The sequence below is a fragment of the Homalodisca vitripennis genome, chromosome 8 (assembly GCF_021130785.1).
Source record: "Homalodisca vitripennis isolate AUS2020 chromosome 8, UT_GWSS_2.1, whole genome shotgun sequence".
NCBI lineage: Eukaryota > Metazoa > Arthropoda > Insecta > Hemiptera > Cicadellidae > Homalodisca > Homalodisca vitripennis.
Genome location: NC_060214.1, coordinates 105,501,422 through 105,521,065, shown reverse-complemented (window position 1 = coordinate 105,521,065; position 19,644 = coordinate 105,501,422). Strand labels below are relative to the sequence as shown.

General features: G+C 33.5%; 1 protein-coding gene across 5 annotated transcripts in view; it reads left to right on the top strand.

The window, feature by feature from the left end:
• Positions 1 to 14,693, top strand: part of LOC124367842 (G-protein coupled receptor Mth2-like) — a 128,879-nt gene extending 114,186 nt beyond the window's left edge. For 3 of the 5 annotated variants that reach the window (XM_046824996.1, XM_046824991.1, XM_046824993.1), the window contains 3 exons: positions 2,075 to 2,259; positions 3,639 to 3,804; positions 4,796 to 5,974. In XM_046824996.1, the coding sequence (XP_046680952.1) occupies positions 2,075 to 2,259; positions 3,639 to 3,804; positions 4,796 to 5,153 (709 nt within the window). In that variant the 3' untranslated portion in view covers positions 5,154 to 5,974. Of the gene's footprint in view, positions 1 to 2,074; positions 2,260 to 3,638; positions 3,805 to 4,795; positions 5,975 to 8,138; positions 10,669 to 13,074 lie in introns of those variants that run through there. The other 2 variants (XM_046824994.1, XM_046824995.1) reach the window with 2 other exon arrangements.
• Positions 14,694 to 19,644: the final 4,951 nt, after the last annotated feature.

Genomic DNA, 19,644 nt, shown 5'->3' with positions numbered 1-19,644 from the left:
AACTATCTCGTAATTGCAGTTTATAGTGTGCAGGCGCTTTGAAAACTTTTATTCTTTGCAGCGCCGCCTGGTGGCGAGTTACATCAATGAGCATAGCGTATAAACCTTTTCCGTGAAAAAATACATATACATACAAATTTTCATAATGATCGGTCAAATAGTTTACGATTCTATAAAGGACATACAGCCAAACATTCATTTTTATATGTCTAGGTTGTGCTCATTACGTCAAAACAGAACCTCAATAACTATTAAACGAGCAGTTGGACCATCGAAACGTGGTGAAATAGAAACTAGTATTAAAAGGTTACAATTATAAGATGGAGTCGTTGGCCCAACCGTATTAGCTGAATATACTTTCTTAATAAATTTTGATTAGTTGGGCCAACGAATCGTGAGTGTGTGTTTACTTTTTACCATTTAATTTAAATTTTGATTTTTGAAATAAATCGCTCCGATTACACCACGGATCACTGGCCCAACGAACTCTTATTTAAAACCGTACTACAGTTTTGGTCGTTGGGATAACGGTAGGTGGTGTAATCGGAATAAGCTTCATTAGTCAGATAAACAAATTGTAGTTGTATCGCAGAATAGTCTTGCTTAAAATACCTAACTAGTTAATGTAGTGAAGTATACGGTAGTAATGACTGTACTATTACTATTATTATAATTTTCTGTATAATTATTGACATTTTCAAACGTCACTATATATAAAAATAATAGTAAAGTCTTTTTCTTCTTAAAAAAACTATCTAATTCAACTTTAAATTCAAGCAGTACATAAATAATGGTATTTTATACATTACTCCATTATATATAGTATGTAATCAATCAATTAAACGCCTTCTACTGGGGTCTAAAAGAAACGTATGACACACATAAATTTATTTTGAACAACAAATTGATTTGAAAGTATTTTAGTTTTATTAAATTAAAATTGCAGAAAAACAAAAAATGCGGAAAGCATGAATTTTTTTATTGGCTGAACGTTAGCGAAGCCAAAATTCGCTAAACTGTAAAATTTATTGTATTTTAGCGTCTTTTACAGTTTATATACATTACTTTCATATGGGTATATAATTATTATACGAGCAGCTTACGTTTATTTCAGGAGTGCGTGACGACGTGAACGTTATATTCCAGGAATAGAGTGATAGTTTGCACAGTATAAGCATACAACCAGTTTTTTTATCGATAGAGGAATTCTTCCTATAAGATAGAAATTGATCGTCAGCCGCACCAATTTTGGCGCGGGTAAAATGGGGGAAGGAGTATCAAAAGGGTTAAAATAAGTAACTATTTTTTTCTCAGATTAGATTAATATACTTAAACCGGACCGTCAGACGCGTATTTACGACTCTACGACTCTTATTTAAGAGTTTATTCGTTAGCCAACTAGACAAAAATCGTCTTTTTAAGGGTTTATATATGGTTCGCTGGCGCTAAGTTGATATTTATTTAACGTGCCTGGCGGTTTTTTTAAGTGTATCACAAGCTAAGAAAAAATCTTTCGTATTTTTAACCCTTTTGGTGCCATCCCATTTCGACCTCCGCGAAATAGTGTGTACCGCTGACACAGGAAGCCACAGAGCGCGGGCCTATACTTACATTAGTCGCGTGCCTTTATCATTCATACTTTACTGGCAAAATATTTACACAAATATGGCAAGTAATGTGTCATTATATTATTGTTTACCTTTTACTATGGTAATACTAGTAACATATTTATGATAACCTGAACTAAACCTACTTATATCGCCTAATAACGAGTAGTAGGTAGGGACAGAATCGAGCAACTTACATAGGCCTACCAAATATCTAATCTCCAGGACAATATTCTAACTAAAGGTATCATCGCAAGGACGGACAGGCGATAAGATCTTAAGAAGGACCTGTTGGGTCCTTAATAAATTAGTGATATACAATGCTTATCCGTTAATTCTCGATATTTACCAAACGATGATTTGTTATCTTCCTATTACAATAGGTGGAAGCCGACACAGCAGTGGAGGCTGTTTACAAGATTATCTTAACAGATTAAAATGCTCACTGAAGTGTGGTCTGTTTGCAGTGGTCTAAGACCTCTCAGAGGCTCCGTGAAGGAACGAGAACACAAGAAGTTCATCTTGTACTCGCTGTACGCCTGGGGCTGTCCTCTGGTCATCTTCGTCATCACTTTGGTCATAGAACTTGTACCTTCAATTCCCAAATCCTTTATCAAGCCGCAGTTTGGCGTCGACAAGTGCTGGTTCAAGAGTGAGTAAATTTTCTTTTTTAAATTCTGCAGCCGTAAAGAGTCTGCAGTTTTTAAATGTCTTTTTTTTATTTTTATGCTCTTTCTGAATATATTTCTTGTTTCTTGTACAATACATCCTACTATAAATATGTATGCTTAATTTTCTGTCACTTGAACATTAGGTTAAATTTTGTTAATTTGGGTCTTTTTCGTTTAAGGGCCAGCACAAAAGACCCTAGCTTGCCTATTCAAAACTCAGATCACGCGATGCTTGCCCGCTGCGCAGCGGTTCGCGATGCTTGCTCTTTTAGAAAAAAAAAATAACTCGAGCTTGCAAAGTCCAAGCCCAGATCAACTCACCACGCTAAAACTCAGACAGGACTAACGCAGGTTACATTACAGGCAAAAGATAAGCGGCGCGCGTTTATCACTGATAAGATAAGACGAGTTTATACTAGAAGTAGTACCTGGACTACTGCCCTACGAACTAATAACACCAAAAAAAACGATTAAATGCACTGTCAGTCAGGTATAGTATGTTTGTAAGGTGCTGGCCCTTAAACGAAAAAGACCCGTTAATTTATATACTTTGGTTCTTGGGCATTATACCATTAGAATCTTTGAACTAATTGCAATCTATTCCACCGAGCAAAATGAATTATTTTGAAGTAAATTTAAAAAGATTTTTTATTATAAAATAGTGGAAATTTTATTTCAAATAAAACATCAAACTATTAAATATTGTATTTTTCAAATAAAACTAAAAGTGTTACATTGCAATTGGCTTTGTCCGTAGGTAACTTTTTTGAACAAAATGTTTTTTTGAACGAAATGTAACTTTACATCTCAATTCTGTCTTTCGTTTAAAGAATTAAAAATTAATTACGACACTTCTAGCACAAAAACGTCCCTCTAGATAGAACCAAAATTTTAAGCTTAGATCACGTGAGTGTTCTGTGTGCGTAACATTCCATATTTATAAGAAAATAGGACCTGGATTCCTTTAATCCAAAAGGGTTAGCCCCGTCCCTTTTCGTGACACCATTAGATTTAGTTATTAGTTAGACTCAATATCGTTTGTACTGTGACACACAATAGGCTACTTCATAATACTTGTGATTTCCTTTTTTATTAACTATAAAAAATACAATTAAACTTATACACATTCATGACTCGAAAAGCTAGATGTAGATGCAACCCTTTTAAATTTGTAGCTTCTAGCTATTTCCAATTTATGAAGAAAACTCAAACGAAAATATGCACGCAATCAAACATATAATTCTGGGTTGGTAAAACATCTTTATTGTTAATTATTGTTTACTAGACTACCTTCTGTTATTTCTTGTCTTGGTTTAGAAACAATATGAATAAAATGTTCTGAAACCATCTTCTGTCACAGCTTCAGAAGCGCTAGTGTTATACTTCTACTTGCCTATCGGAGTCCTGGTTCTGCTTAACATCGCGATGTTTGTGACGACTGCATTTCGACTTCGCATGCACACACGTGACACCAAGGTCCTCCAAACCAGCGAGAGCCGCAGGAACGACGAGGCGGAAAGGCAGAGGTAATTACTTATAATTCTAATAACTGAAAAAAAAAAAAACAAATAAAAGAATGAAACCAAAACTTCCAGGGGATTCAAAAATTCCCAAGTGGACAGACAAATAATGATACCACCGGCATCACTCACTCTGTAGCCCTCACGCCTGCACAACGTCACTTCTTGAAGTGGTGCTTAAGTACTAGTACAGTGGTTTACCTCTTGACCCCAGTCAGAGTGTACATTTCAAGTGACTTTCTCTCACCGACCACCTCTGGTGTTGGTTACTTGAAGATTGTTACAACGGATCCTGGTTTAGCAGGTTCTAACCCTAATACATAATGTGAATGTGGGAGACGATAGATGTGTGTAAAAACATGCTACAAGACATTTTTGCACTAGTCCAACTAAAACCTGTTATCTTTGTCATCACCAAAATTAAGCTACTTTATCAATATCCATTCTACTGTCAGAATAAATAACTAAAAGCAATAGAGTTTCACTTCAAATCACTTGTTATAACTGTATAATAAACAAACAAAATATTTTTAAAATATTCAAAAGTCCATACTTTTTACTTGTATTTATATATGTATATTGTAACGATTCACTATATCTAATTTGTGTAAGAAGTATAATAACTACTCTAATCCATTAGCCCAAACAAAACATTTAGTAAATTAAGGTTATTTCATTCCACTATTAGACATATTAATCTACTAAAATCCTTGAAAATTACTGAATACAATGTCTCTGCTTGATTTTAAAAGTGCTTTCGTTGTAATCCGTAATCAATTTCTTGTAAGGCTATGATTTTTATATTAATTTATGTTCAGACCCTACTTAATGGCCAAGATTTATTCAATCTGTTTTTCTTTTTTAAATTGCCAGCAATATTAATGGGAACAAGAGAAAACATGTGAGAAAATTTTATGAAATTTATTTTGGGGCTTAATTTTTTAGTCTAAAACATGACTTACTTGTATTACCCATTGTAGATTTCCGTTATGTCCAGGTTCAACTTGTACCTGAAACTCTTCATCGTGATGGGGATCAACTGGGTCATGGAGTTGGTCTCGTTTGTGGTCGGAGGTCCAAAGTCCATCTGGTTTGTGACTGATCTGGGAAACACGCTACAGGGACTCCTGATCTTCTTGATCTTTGTGTGCAAGCGGCGCATCCTACGACTGCTGAACCAGAAGCTCTGCCCCCGCTGGGAGCTCGTGGCTCCCACAGCCTCCTCTCGCTCTAAGGTCAGCCCCAGCCGAACCAGCTCCTCAAGTCTCTCTAAGACAGTCAGCAGCAATCCTGATGGCTTGTCACTCAAACCTATCGCTCGGGCCGCCTCCGAGGAGAGCGACAGCAACAATTGATCTTGCCACTCTTTCTCTAATCTGACTCTGAATCCGTGAACTCTCATGTATTCTTAGCTTTGAGATTGCATAAGAGGAATCACAGATTTTATAGCGGAAACCCGCAATAAAATCAATATTTTTAAACCAAGAATCCAAAAAGCAAGAACTGTTCAGATTTTCAGAAAACAATTAATTTCAGTACTAGAGTGAAAAGTGATCGTGGAATGATCATCAAACTGCAAATGAAGGCAGTCAACACTTAAAACACAACCTTATTATTTCTGACACAACCGAAAACTAGTCCTTAAAGCCATGACAAATTTAATTATATTCTGTACATTTTTGCAAGCATTTGTCAAAACTTTATGCAATGCAGTAACTCAAAAATCATGTTACTTCATGTTTATCTTTGAATGAAAACAACACTGTTACATTGACGTTCAGTGTATAGACTAGTTTCCAACGTTTTTATGATTTTGCACCCAGTCACACAAGTTTTAATAGAAATAATTCTGATGCTCTTCAGATATTAAAAACAAAAATGTGTACAGCTCTGAGATTATCCCTTCGTAATGAATTTTCCACCACTAAAACCTACGACATACTGATTACAACCTTAATCCCACAAATTTTAGCCAAGTTAGACATTATAAAATAATTTATTTTATGATTTGGATGGGACTTTATTTTTAATGGATCACTTAGTAAGAAACATATGTTTTAAGATACAAAAACTTGCCTTTAAGACTAAACATGCCAGGGTTAGACTGAACTGAAACATCACGGAGCAGCATCCAAAGAAACCAAATTTATTTGTTTTTCTCTTAATTTCAACCGATTTTAATTTTGAAAACTGATTTGTAAACTAGGTGATCATAGAATTTGATATGTGGAAGCAGAAAATTTACTTTATTTATTATAAAAAATTACTATTCAGAACTTCTATTAAATTTTAGAACAGCAGCCCTCGACTCTCATTGATAAAAGCTGCTCAAATCCTTTATAATATCTAAAATGGAATTTAATTAATCAAGTCTATAATGTCTCATACAATTTTATATGCTTACTCACAATCTTGTAATGTTTCTAAGTGTTACAGTATATTAACATGGAAAAGTCTTAGAGTAGTCGTACCATCAGTCTTTTGTAAATTGAAAGTCTCAGCTAGTAATGCATCTATAGTTTTACATTTCGAGATGACAGACACTACCTTACCTCCGACTAGGCTGGAAGGGATATTTATAATTAAGATCGGCTTTGCGGTTCAATAAGAATTGCATTTCAAAACAAAATAAGAAAACAGAATTTCGGACATTTGCCAGGATTTACCTCTTTCTGTTTATTATTTTTTTATGTATTAATACCTCCCCCACCTGACGAAGAGGACAGATTCCAATCCTCGAAACGTTGTGCTATACCTTTTATAACCTATAACGATGGCAAATGTCCAAAATCCTGTTATCCTATCAAACTTTCTATCGTCAGTAACAAACTTTAAACAAAGAAAATAAGATTTTTCTCTCAAGGGGACACGGCCTCTCCCTTCTCCAGCCAATCGACTCAAAACATTGTAACATTCCGATCTATCAAGATACAACCAGAAGCGATTTCAACTCGCAAGCCACTATTGTAACATTAAAATCATCTAACCTTAATTACTACAGATAATATATCTGTTAAAGTCCAAGACTATGGCTCTATTATTTGTAATCCTTGTCAGGGACGTCGCCAGCCAATGGCGTAGGAGGGGGAGCAAGCCGTTGCTTCCTCACCCCACTTCCCCTCTTCCGTTTTAATAATAGCCCGTAATTGAGCATAGGAAATATTAGGAATGGAATTGGTGAATACATTCAAGTTTTGACGTACGGGAATGATCGTTCAAGCAAGTCAAGTCAAAGACTGGTTGCTTTGCATTTGGTAACTTTTTAAGAATATCTTGGGGGGGGGGAACAGCTGCCCCTCCCTGGGCGACACGCTTGATCCTCGTACTTATGTACTGGTTTCATTATTTGTAATGCTCGTACTTGTGTACTAGTTCACATTTGACTTGGAAGTATCCTTTATATAACCTGTACCAATATTCCTCCTCGCAAGAACATACACACTATTGCATGTCGATCCCCAGACCAAAAATTTTAAATAGAACTTACAAACACTAGTTTTTATAGCTCTGTGCTATTGTTGATCACTCAATCTTCGTGTACAATATTAGTTCTTTTGTAAATGAAAGGTATCGCACTTATTTTTGGTCCTTAGTTTGGACTATGTACGGAGTTTGTGCAGATGTTATTGATTACGGTGGTGGTCGACGTTGATAAGCATTACTTACCAGTAAAGATTTAATTGCTATTTGTCGCAGTCGTGCTACTCGATTATCGAGGACTGCCGGGGGTAAGGTATGGCAGCGACGCAGATTTTCCAAGAGATAAATAACCAAATAAAACAAAAAAAGGATTCTGATAGAATTTTTCAATCAATTTTAAAAGTAAAAATTTCAAAACTATAAAAATGTTATAGTCTACTAAATGAATACCTGGATATTTTTGTTTTCAAATTATAAATAGTATTACGTACAATTATTTTGTTATTGTTAACAAATTAGGTTTTTTTGCTCCTACGCATCAAATTTTATATCTGTCTAGTTTAAAAATCAGCCTTAAAACTTAAAATCTGTAAAAATTTAAAGGAAAAAACTTTTGGCCACAGAGGTGCTGCGATTTATCGGATAAATTCCATCACTTTTTCTACTACATTTAGCCATAACATAATATTGTTAACCATGACATTAAATTTACTAAGTTACCTATTGTTCTCTAGTACCTATATTAAACCTATTCTGGTTAAATGTTTAATCATCTTAGTACTAGTAAAAGTATATTAGTAAGAATAAATAATTTTGGAAACCAACAAGCTGACTTAGTCACTCAAAACATAATTTGTGTGATATTGCCATCCAGAATTCTTTGTGTATTTATCCTTATGAATAATGATTTTTTCTTCCAGACAGAAAAGCAAGAGTCAGCAAAGACTAACAGTACTAAGAGTACTAAATGATGTAAGTTTAGCTGTTTTCAGTCTGCAGTGAAGGCTAGTGCATGAAAATGGTTAAAGGAAGGATCTGTGATAATTTCACCAAAGTAGTCTAAAACTAGGATGGCAGAAATGACCAATTTGTAATTTCACCATGTACTGACTTACTAACTTGACATAAAGATAGCCTGGCTTACTAAATGTGTGTGCTTTGTACTAAATGTATTTATTTCCTCGTTTAAAATTGTTGGCAGCATAGCTGTAACACATTGTTAAACACATAAAACTGCTTGTTGGACTGTAGTTAGCCTATGTTGTGACTAGAGCATCATTATATTTTGTAATAGATGCATGAACAATGTTTTTATATTTCTAGTTTTTATATTAACAATGACGATTTTTGCTTGTATGTTTATATCCATAGATTAGCATTTTGTGTCATTTGTACTTGTGTGTTGCATGTATATCTAATAGCATCTTATATTTATTAGTGTTAATTACTGAAATATCTTTCTCAGTTTTAAATTTAAATATGGCACTACTTTAATTTATGTTATATTTACATTTAAATTAATTTATGTTATAAAATACGGTATTAAATAATTATAAAGAATGTATGAACTATGGATAGACAAGTAATATAAAAGACTATAAATTTATATTGGCTGAATTACTTAGTGTTTTTTTACATTCAGTGTATACCTACTGAAATTTTAATTGCAGTTTTTACTATACTATTTCTTTCCACAGTATAGTAAATAAGCAATATTGTTTAATCAGAATAGCCAAAATTTTTTAATTTAAAAAATATTTTGGCTAGTATTCGAATATTGCTTAAATTACATCACATTTGTCAACGTTTTTTACATTTATGAGTAAAGATTTGACATAACCAGATTCATAATAAAGTAGTCTTTAAGGGTCAATGATATACATAATACAGTACATATTTGATTATCACATTCTCAATTCCAGCTATTTACTCCCATTTTTACAAGTGTTTTCCAATATTCGTGACATTCCTATTCTCCTATTGCATTTAATAGTTACATGGTATAGTACAATAGTATCCAATATTATTATGCAAGACTAACTAACTGAATTTGCAAAATGCGAATTTGTGATGCAAAAATTAACATTTCAATAAGGATTATCAATCAAATCACAATGTTATTGTATCAAACAACAATCTTAATTCACTTGCCTTGACAATCATTCTTAACTTATTTATTCTGAAAAATGCACGTTATTTTATTCCATTTCAAAATTAACGAACTTATATTTCTATTGTCATAATATTGTTATAGGTAAGGTATTGTCTTTCTTAGAACCTAAAATAAGCCCTCAGACTGTATAAAAGAGGGTTAATGTAAGTGTAATAAAATTAATGATGTTTATTTAGAATGCGCTCTTACATTAGAATTAAGAAAATGCATATTTCTGTATGACATCAACAATGGTTTTCTTGAGCCTTTGTTATATTCCAACTGTGACTGAATATTTTTATAAACTCATTTTAATTCTTTCTATATTCACTGATTGTTTCTCAGATCACATGGTGCACACATTTTTAAGCTTGCAAAATACTTCTTTGCATTTGCTGTGCCCGAATCAGAATTGTATGCATGATCTGAACTTGGAATTAACCAAACAATGTGGAGTTCAACCACTTTAATTTCAAAATATTTGAAGTTTTACATCCAAGTACGGGAAGAATAAGCTTATTTTATTCATCAAACATGTACGGAAAGTATTCTCAGCCCCAAAAATATATTACATTGTCATTCTGGGTACTTTTGCACAACTTTTGTAACACAACTATTTGCACCACGATACAGATAGCATTATAGCTCGTATTTGCATAAACATATTAGTTACATAATACATATTAACCGTAGTTGCATAGGTCTATGTTACTGACACCAAAATTTGTGATGCCACTTCCATGTATATATTGCATATAAATTAAGCTTCCTAAAACTTAGGCGTTTTCCTCGGAATTACTCCTGCTTCAGAAACTTCTGGAAGTTATCATCATACTTTTTCCAAGACATTGTTTTCTTTTTTAATTGCCTTATTTTAGAACTTGTTACAATTTATTTTACATAATAGTACTGTTTTTCGGATATTTTGATATTTACACATTATTTGTTTTTGTGAAATTATGACATTAAAATTTCACACTAGTAATTTCTAAATTTTTAAGGATTGTCGGTGATGATATTGCATTTAAAACTTATTCATCTCTGTTATCTTAACATGTTAGGAATACATTTCTAGTCATAAGCTTAATCTTTTTACTGTTACACAACATAAAATAGTAACCGTTCTTTGCCATTACTAGGAATCAGTTAAATATTTAGTTACCAAATAATCTTCTTGCCTGTTTGTTCATATTACAATAGGGTAGCTTTTAGCTCTGAAGTAGCTGTAGAATATTTACTGGTAAGTTTTGGCTTTTATATGTCTTTGATGTTTTATAAATAAAGAAACATGAAAACGCCTTTTTAACATTTGTTAACATCCTATACGTATCAATTCCTGTGTTCATAATGGATTGAAAATCTTGCAGGCTTTTATGATTGTTTTAAAATAACGATTTATACATCATATTCTCAAATTAATTTTGTTTAAAAAAAAAACACAAGTTGTTGAGAACTAAAGAGAGGTCAATGTGATAATAAGAAAACAGTAGAAATTTATTTTCGAATTCTGATTTTTAGATTTTAATCTAAAAATTAAGAATAACTTTTTTCCAACTTCTACTCTGTTTATCCGCTAGCTACCATTTTTTATATTTTATTAACAAGTTATTGTCTCTAAGCTAAAGAAACCAAATTTGGTACATAGATTTGAATACGTAAGAGGAAAATAAAAAATAAAAATGTCACATAATGAAAAATCCAGTAGAGTCATAAAAAATGTACTAAAGACCAACTATTTGGACAATTTTATCACAACTCTAACTGTACTAGTTTCAATGGAATACGTCAAGGCATAAGCAAGCATGACCACTTTATATGATTTATATTATTTTTTTTTTAAATATTCTAGACAGAATACTGGAGAGTTATTTAAGAAACAAAGCGCTTTCAGAAACTCTACTTTGAAACGGATGCTAAACAACGCATTTGCATATGGATTGATTCTTTGCTTCATTCCAAGTACCCTCCTATAATATGCTGTTCACAAGGGAGTTTATTGTCACCTCTACTATGGATTCTTTTGGTCTTTAACACCTTCACTGCGACACCTGTCATGAACCGACTTGAGTTTTGGTGTCATTCATCTAGGTTGTCTCTGAGTCAGTGAAATACCTAGTGCTGTGACTCTGAGTTGCAGGCTGTTATAAAATGGTCATTTCAATAATGTGCTTCACAAGGTGAGATGGTTCCTTCAGACACTTTTTTGCAGAAACTGGAGCACAAAACCCTTGGCTATACTGTGCGACAGTACGACTCCAAATAAGACATGGCTTCCTAGTGTGGTGGACAAAAGCAGAACAAGCCAAATGTACCAGTTTAAAAAGCTAGCCGTTGCCTGCTTGTCAATAACAGAAGCTTTTAAGTGAAGCTGCTCATGAGGTTTTTAAAGGGCTTTTACTACTAGACTAACACATCATGGCTGAAACATCGGCTTATTGACTAAAAGTTGTAGACTATTGGAAAGAAAGCTTAATCACAACAGATTATTGTATTCTTCCAAATCAGTATTTGAAATCGGACTTGATGTGAAATAAACATGATGGCCAGAAGTCATTGATAAGCCCTTCTTCGTAACTATCTGAACCCGGGAGGATTCGAGAAAGAAGGAATAAATTAGACAAAGGTAACTTGGTCTGATGAACGCATTTGTGCTCTGATGGAAGGCAAATCCAGTTATGGTGGGTACAGTTCAGGAAACTCAGCAATAAGCTATAACTCAAATCACCATAATCAGTCAATTAATATTAAGGCAGTATTGGGCAGAAAATCCTAAATCTCGAAGGTCCGAGGTTAAGCATGCACTACCAACAGCATCTGGGGTGCACAGTACATTTAGGTTGACAAGTACCTAAAAGTCCTTAAGCCATAGTTTTAAGGTAGAATTGCGCAAAAGTTCATCACACTGCTCCGCTACATGGCTTGGAAGAACCAAATTATTTCAAAGTTTCTAAAATATTCTAGAGATTTTACCACAGATAAACCAATACAACAAACTTTTGAAAGATCCAAAAAAATGTAATAAGTTATCGCTTAGACAGGCAGACAGTAGAAAGGGCTATCCTTTTACCTTTTGAACCCAAAATCAAAATCATTAGAGTTTTCATAATACAAAGAGAAACCTTTGTACCAGATTTCAAGTCATGTCAAGAACTTTCTATTAGTTATCACACACCTATACTGACGGATAGACTGTCCTTTTATTTTTTTTTTTTTACCAAAAAATCAAAAAAGTTCATTCTTGGATCTAGAGCAACTTTCATGCCAAATTTTCAATTCACTGGGACATCTCTATCAAGAGTTACAACACAGGCAAAGGGAAGACGGAATTTTAAGAAGGCTCTATCAGTTTTAGTATAATTTTTTTTTCAATGGACCATAAACAAAACGCATTTTGTCTTAGTGTTGTCCATAGAGCTTATAAAAACCAACAAACTTACGTAAATATGGATTACCGTCATGGCCATAAAATAATCAATAAGGTCAGGGTGAATATTTCATCCATCACAGTGAAAGAGCGAACTAAGATTCTTAAAAACCGCCCTAGAATTGTTATTAATTTGTTTATTGAAACTTTTTTGTGACTTTCGACCTGTCTGCACCATCAGAACTCCAAAGGGATAAACTGCTTTATATCTTTTCAACACTTTCCTAACCCTTTTGTCAACTTTAAAAATCAACAATAACCCTGAAGCGTTTATGTTTAGAACTGACCCATGACTGAGGAGACAGCAAGTGGGCACTCACTTCAAGCTGCTTCAAACGGGGTGAAGCTACGGAGAAGATATTGCTTCCAGTTGCGGGGCTTTCTCCTTAAGATGACTTCAGATATCAAATTTGGTGATAATGTAGCAGTAAGCAAACTGATAAAATTTCCACCTGTTGCTTACTGTTCATAAACTATAGACTAACGATGTGAATAAAATGTTTTCACTGATCTGTTTCATACAAGTTACAATTTATACCGTACTTTTAGTTAAGTACGTTGATCTTTATGTGAACTACAGAATTAATAACTCAAATCAATTGTGGATTATCAAATTTGATTTAATTTATCAAATAATAAATGCATTTATTTTTTCTAAATTTAATTTCTTTTTAGAAAAAGAGCAGATGGAGATCAACAGTATTGTGAATTGTCAATGATAGTTCAATTTACTCAATTTACAATTTACTAATGATAGGAGTTTTATTTACTCCTAAGAATTGTACACAAAACATGAATGAAAATTTAGCTAAAAATCAAATAATTGAGATCACAAACCAAATCATAACAGTGTTAAAAATTATACATCCAGCCCCCTTCCCTAACTCAGTTTTTAACACCAATTTTTTATCCACGATAATTACAGATGACGACTTTGTTGCTGATGTGACTTCAGCATCAAAGCAATCAATTATAGTTCAGGAGCCAAGAACCAATCTCTATTTTATAAACACACAACCTAGTTTTTCTTTAAATCTATAGAGAAATTTACCTCAAGAAAGAAATTGATAATCAGTTACGTTAATTGTAATGGAGGTCGAAATAGGAGGGTATCAAGAGTTATAATTTCATATTTTTATTTTGTTCACAAATCAGATTTTTTTGCCTTGACAAACTTAAAAAATCGTCAGTCACTTAACAAATATTAAATCAGCTAACCATATAAAGACCCTTAAAATTTTTTATCTAGATGTCTGACAATGATGTAACTATTACTGTATTTATGTGTGTATCGGTCAGTTTTAAGTAACAGTAAAAATTTAATTGTTTCATATTTTAACTCTTTTGATAATCTCTAATATCGACATCCACCAAAATCAATGTAGCTGATAATCGATTTTTTCCTAGGAAAAACTTCTGAATCGACTTCAAGAACAAGTTGTGTGCTTATACAGTGCAAACTGGCTTTCATTTTCTAGACTACTATGGATCGATATATCGAGTTGTCTTGTCAATAATTATTACCATGTGTTGCTATACTTTGCTTTTCAAATACATTCTCTTTTATCACTGTAACAATCCTGTGATGTTAGCACTGTAACATGTTTTGCATGACTAAGGCACTGTAAAATGTACACTTAATCAACAAATAAACGTAGTCAATTTAAAATGTTCCAGGGACAAGAGATTACATTTGAAGTGAAAACAAAATGTAATGCAATACCAAAGCTCTAAGTCAACCCATTCTAATAGTGGTGTGAATAAGATTATTAAACATAGTATAAAATATATACATGTTTATTTATCTGTGTCCTTGACTGTTGTATACGCTTATATGTAAGGTACTATTGTGTATTATTTTTTAATAAAGAACTGATTGATATTTAATTTTCTATCAAACCTGATGTGTTGTTTCTTTTGTAACTTCTGAACTTTTGTATTGTACTAAAGTTGTAACAAAATTGGGACAGTACATGTTTTGAAACATTGCTGCTAATAGGCGGAAGAAGTCCAAGATCAGAAGATGGGATTCATTTAGAACGTTGGAGATTAAAGCTGGACATTTAAGTATCCAGTTTTCAATTTCAATTGAAACCCACAGTCATGTAAGTTTCCTAACAATACAAATATATTGCGTTCTCTGTACTCCTCTCCATAACTTATCCACCTAACAAATAATTACAACAAATGAAACTGTACACTCACTGACATTGACGAATGGGCAAACAAACAACAAACAAACAGTTTAACCCTTTGGGTACTAACATCCAGATATTCGGACATGTGAAGAAATGTTGAGAAATACTAACATCCTGTTATACGGACATGTCCGTAACTGATTAAAAAAGTAACGTCAAAATATCAACATTCCATATTTAATTGTTGTATATTTTACTTTCCAATTAAATTAATTGTGTTTACAGTACTTAAATTGAGAATAGAAACTATATGTTTGAAATATGGGTTTCCAATAACATTTGTGATTTTAAATAGATTACAAATTATTCAGAAGTCAGAAGTCAGCATGCTTTATTCATGAACTTAAAGTACAGAATTTGCGTCATAAATTAATAAAAAAACAACATATACTATCAATAACAATAGTAAATAGAATGGTGAAAAATGTTTCTTCTAGAGGATCAAAATTCCTGTGATTGTCGCCATCCGTAAAACTCAGTCATGGAGTAAAATGGGTGGTCAAGAAGCCAGTTCTTCAGCAAGTGACGAAACTGTTGAATGCTTACAGTCTTCAGCTCTGGAGGAAGGACATTCCACATTCTGGCACCTGCATAGCTGGGTTTTCTTCTCAGTCATTGTGTGATGGTGTGTAGGAAGGCTGTAATTGGCTGACTGTCTTGTGCTGTAGTCATGAATCTGAGCTGCGGTTCTTATGGGGCTTAATGATTTTAGATGTGAGTATGTTACAACTTCCAAGATATACAGATTTACTACAGTCAGGATTTTTAGGTCTTTGTATTTGCTTCTGCAAGTTTCTCTTGACTGGAGATCTCCAAGTATTCTTATAGCACGTTTTTGGAGCAAGAGCACTCGTTCTAGATTACCCCTTGTAGTTGCTCCCCATACTTCAATACCATAGCGTAAATGGGTCTCGAACAGGCTGTAATAGGCGATCTTGGCTGTATCCACGTCACAGATGTTCTTAATCCTGCGAATTACAAACAGGCTTACACTTAGCTTGTTGCACAGGAGATCGATGTGTGGGGGGTCCAGGAGAGGCTTTCATCAATTGTTACTCCCAAGTATTTGGCAACAGTAACTTCTTCAAGGTCAGGTAACTTGCCTACAGCCTCTCTGTGCTTGCCTAAAATAAGTTGCTTAGTTTTTGTCTCATTTACAACGAGGTCGTTCCTATGGCAATACTGAATTGCCATGTTAAGAGCAATATAAGAGGTCACTTCAAGATGTTTTGGATTATTGTTGCCCAATAGCAATACAGTGTCATCTGCATACATTAGTGATCTGCAATAGTCTTTTAGATATCTTGGAAAGTCATTGGTAAATAAAATGAAAAGTACTGGACCCAGTACAGACCCTTGAGGAACTCCCCGTGTGATGATGCTTTTTGGTTCAGATTTGATTTGTTGCATAATCCCCTTGCTATTATACATAAGTTCAACCATTTGGCACCTCCCTGTCAGGTAACTGTGAAACCAGTTATAGGCAGTCCCTATTAACCTATCGCACTAAGCTTAGCCATGAGGTGTTCGTGGCTGAGGCAATCGAAAGCCTTGCTATAATCTAGTAGAATAGCAGTGGTGGTGTTGCCATCTTCAAGTTGATCAATAAGGAATTCTACCAGACAGATTAGGGCGGTGGTTGTTGTTGACTTGCCTTTCAGAAATCCATGTTGCTGGGTTGTAAGGAGTTCATTTGTCGTTACATGGTCTATAAGTCTGGTTAGTGTCAGTTTTTCAATTATTTTAGAGAATGTTGGAACTAGAGAAATCGGTCGATAATTTGAGGCTTGGGTTGGGGATCCCTGTTTGAACAATGGGTAGACTTTGGCCATTTTTAGAGCAGATGGGAAGTTTCCAGACAAAAAAGATTTGTTTACTATGTCTACTATGGGGTCAATTGGCTCTTCTTTACAAGTTTTTAAAAGCTTTGCTGAGATTCCATCATAGCCTGATGAAGTTTTTGGTTTCAGACTATCCATAACTCGAGACACCTCCTGTCTGGCTGTCACATTATTTAGACTATGTATGTGAAAACAATGACACTTATCTAAACTTTTTCAAAAGATACCTTAGAGACTTTATGTCAATAGCAGATTGAGTAAAGTTTACTAAGACTTGTAATATGCTCTGATAATATTCTATGTTATTTTTGTTTATTTGATTTAAAACAGATTTTCAGTGACGTTGTTTAGAGTGCATATTTTTGTTTGAACATTAGTTAATTTATCTCCAATCACTTTGTTTAATTTCTCTTCTTCATTAAGTGTCCGTTCATATTGAAAGTTAGTTACAATAATATTGAATTCAAGAGCTAGTGTAAACATGGCTGTTGATTGAGTCTTACTTCCAAAATAGAATAAAGTTATCTACAGTAGATAAATTTAGTATTATAAATAAAATAAAATATAAAAACTATACACGACAAATTACTCAAACCCACCTCTGTTCCCAATAGAGTTGTGCTGTTAGTCTTGTGTTTGTATGGACCCCCCTAAAAAATTATTTCTTAGTTACGTTCTTGTAGTCAGTATAATTAATACACTCAAAGCAAAACTCTCTGCAGGAGTAGACGGAATCAGCAAAAATTGTAAAAGCTTGCAAAGAAAAACTTCAGCTACCACTAACTGACATTTCAAACAAGTCTTTTGCACAAGGCAAATCTCCAGAACTATTAAAAGTAACAAAAGACTATGTGAAATTTAAGAAAGGTGATACACCTGATGCAAACAACTATAGACCCATTTCATTCTTAAGTGATAGGGAAACTTGTCCTAGTCAGACTAGTAGGTTCATCTGCAACAACACAACCTGTTAACCAACAAACAGGATGGTTTTATGGCAGAGAAGTTAACATCCACAGCCATAGTTGACTTAGTCGAAACCATCATTAACCACCTATAATTTAATCTGACAACATCTTCATGGTAATACTGCCTCAAATTTACAAAACCATTGTACATTGCTTATGTTATAACCGTTGACATGGTTTTACTTATAGGCAATCACGACCAATATTATAGAATTCACTGCCACCTACGCTTTAAATACAGTGAACCAATCTAAAACAAAACAGTTAATTTTTGGAAACAAAAAACAAACAGTAACAAGACTGCCAGACTTAGAAAACTACTAATAGCAGCATCTATCTTGGAATTACACTAGACGAACAAGTAACTTGGACACCTCATGTGGATAATCTCTGTAGGAAATTAAGCACAGGAATCTGTCATCAGAAGAATTAAGACCATTAGTGACCTCAACAGTGCCAAAATAGCCTATTTACTCCCTTTTAGAACACATCTTCGATAAGGGTTATTAGTCTAGGGCAACTCCATCTAAGGCAAACATGTAACATGTGCTTATTCTACAGAAGAGGACCATAAGGGCACTTTGTGATCTATCTCCCAGAGAATCCTGTAGGGAAAAGAACAAGGAGGTACGATCATTACTATCGTGAATTTTTACATAACGAAAACTGTAATGCATGTAAGGACAAAAACCCTAAACACACTTATAACGGGTTCACAAATCTACACGTACAACACCCGACATGTGACACACTACTGCCTGACCAAATAAGCCAAGCCACATGGGATCCAAGCTTGAGAGCCATCTTCCAGTAGCAGTGAAGAGGAGAGAAATCCAGCACCTGAGACAGCGGCTCAGTAGCTGGCTCTACAAGAACATCCATTCTACTCCCTTGATGAGTTTTTTGTTCTTGATTTATACTTGCCTTGCTAACAACACAATGTGAAAATATTCTACAATTTAATTTTGAACAAAACTGTTCTTGAAGTTAATAATACTGTTAATAAAAATATTGTCTATCAACTTCAAAAATGTGTAAGAAATCAAGCATACATAATTTATTGTAAAACTAATAAAACTTTGTAATTGTGTATAGTTTTATTTGCAGTGTTTAGAGAACAAAAAAAAACATTTTGCATCTGGACTTTTGTAAGAAATGTTTTTCTTATTCAATTTTATGAAAAGGAAATTTTATTTTTGGTAAGTACATTTTTTATTCATTTAAAATTTTTACATTTGTTTCATAAAAAGAAGCTTTGTTTAATGTAACAAAATTTATTTATAACATTTTTTTAATAATCATTAACTTTTACAAAAAAAAATAAGAGATTTACAGGCAAAAATGTAATATAGTGCACAACAGCCTAAAAAGTCTGATATTGTTCGGTAATCCCTAGGTAAAAGTTACCAGTATTTCTCAGACACAAAGACATTTTTGTCTGAGGTACCCAAAGGGTCAAATTGTCTGGCAACACAATTTGGTTAAAACTATTGATATGACTATGAAAAATGTTTAGCAACAGCATTAAACTATTCTTGTTTCTCAACCTCTTTGGGGTCATTATGTCTAGCCTGTCTCAAAAGTAACAGTCAGATATAGTTATATGAGATTAAACCTGAAAATGATGTCATTTTTAGATACTGAATTTTAACCAATTTTACTAGTAATAATTAAACAGACGTTACATACAAGAAAACGAAATAACTGTATTTAAATTGTGTCATCAGGAGAGAGTTTTCCAATTTGATATTAATTTGGTTCAATGCATCTAATCTTCTCTAAGTACCTTTTTCTCAGAAACGGCAGAAAAGATACAAACATTTTTTATTACATAAATAAGGTC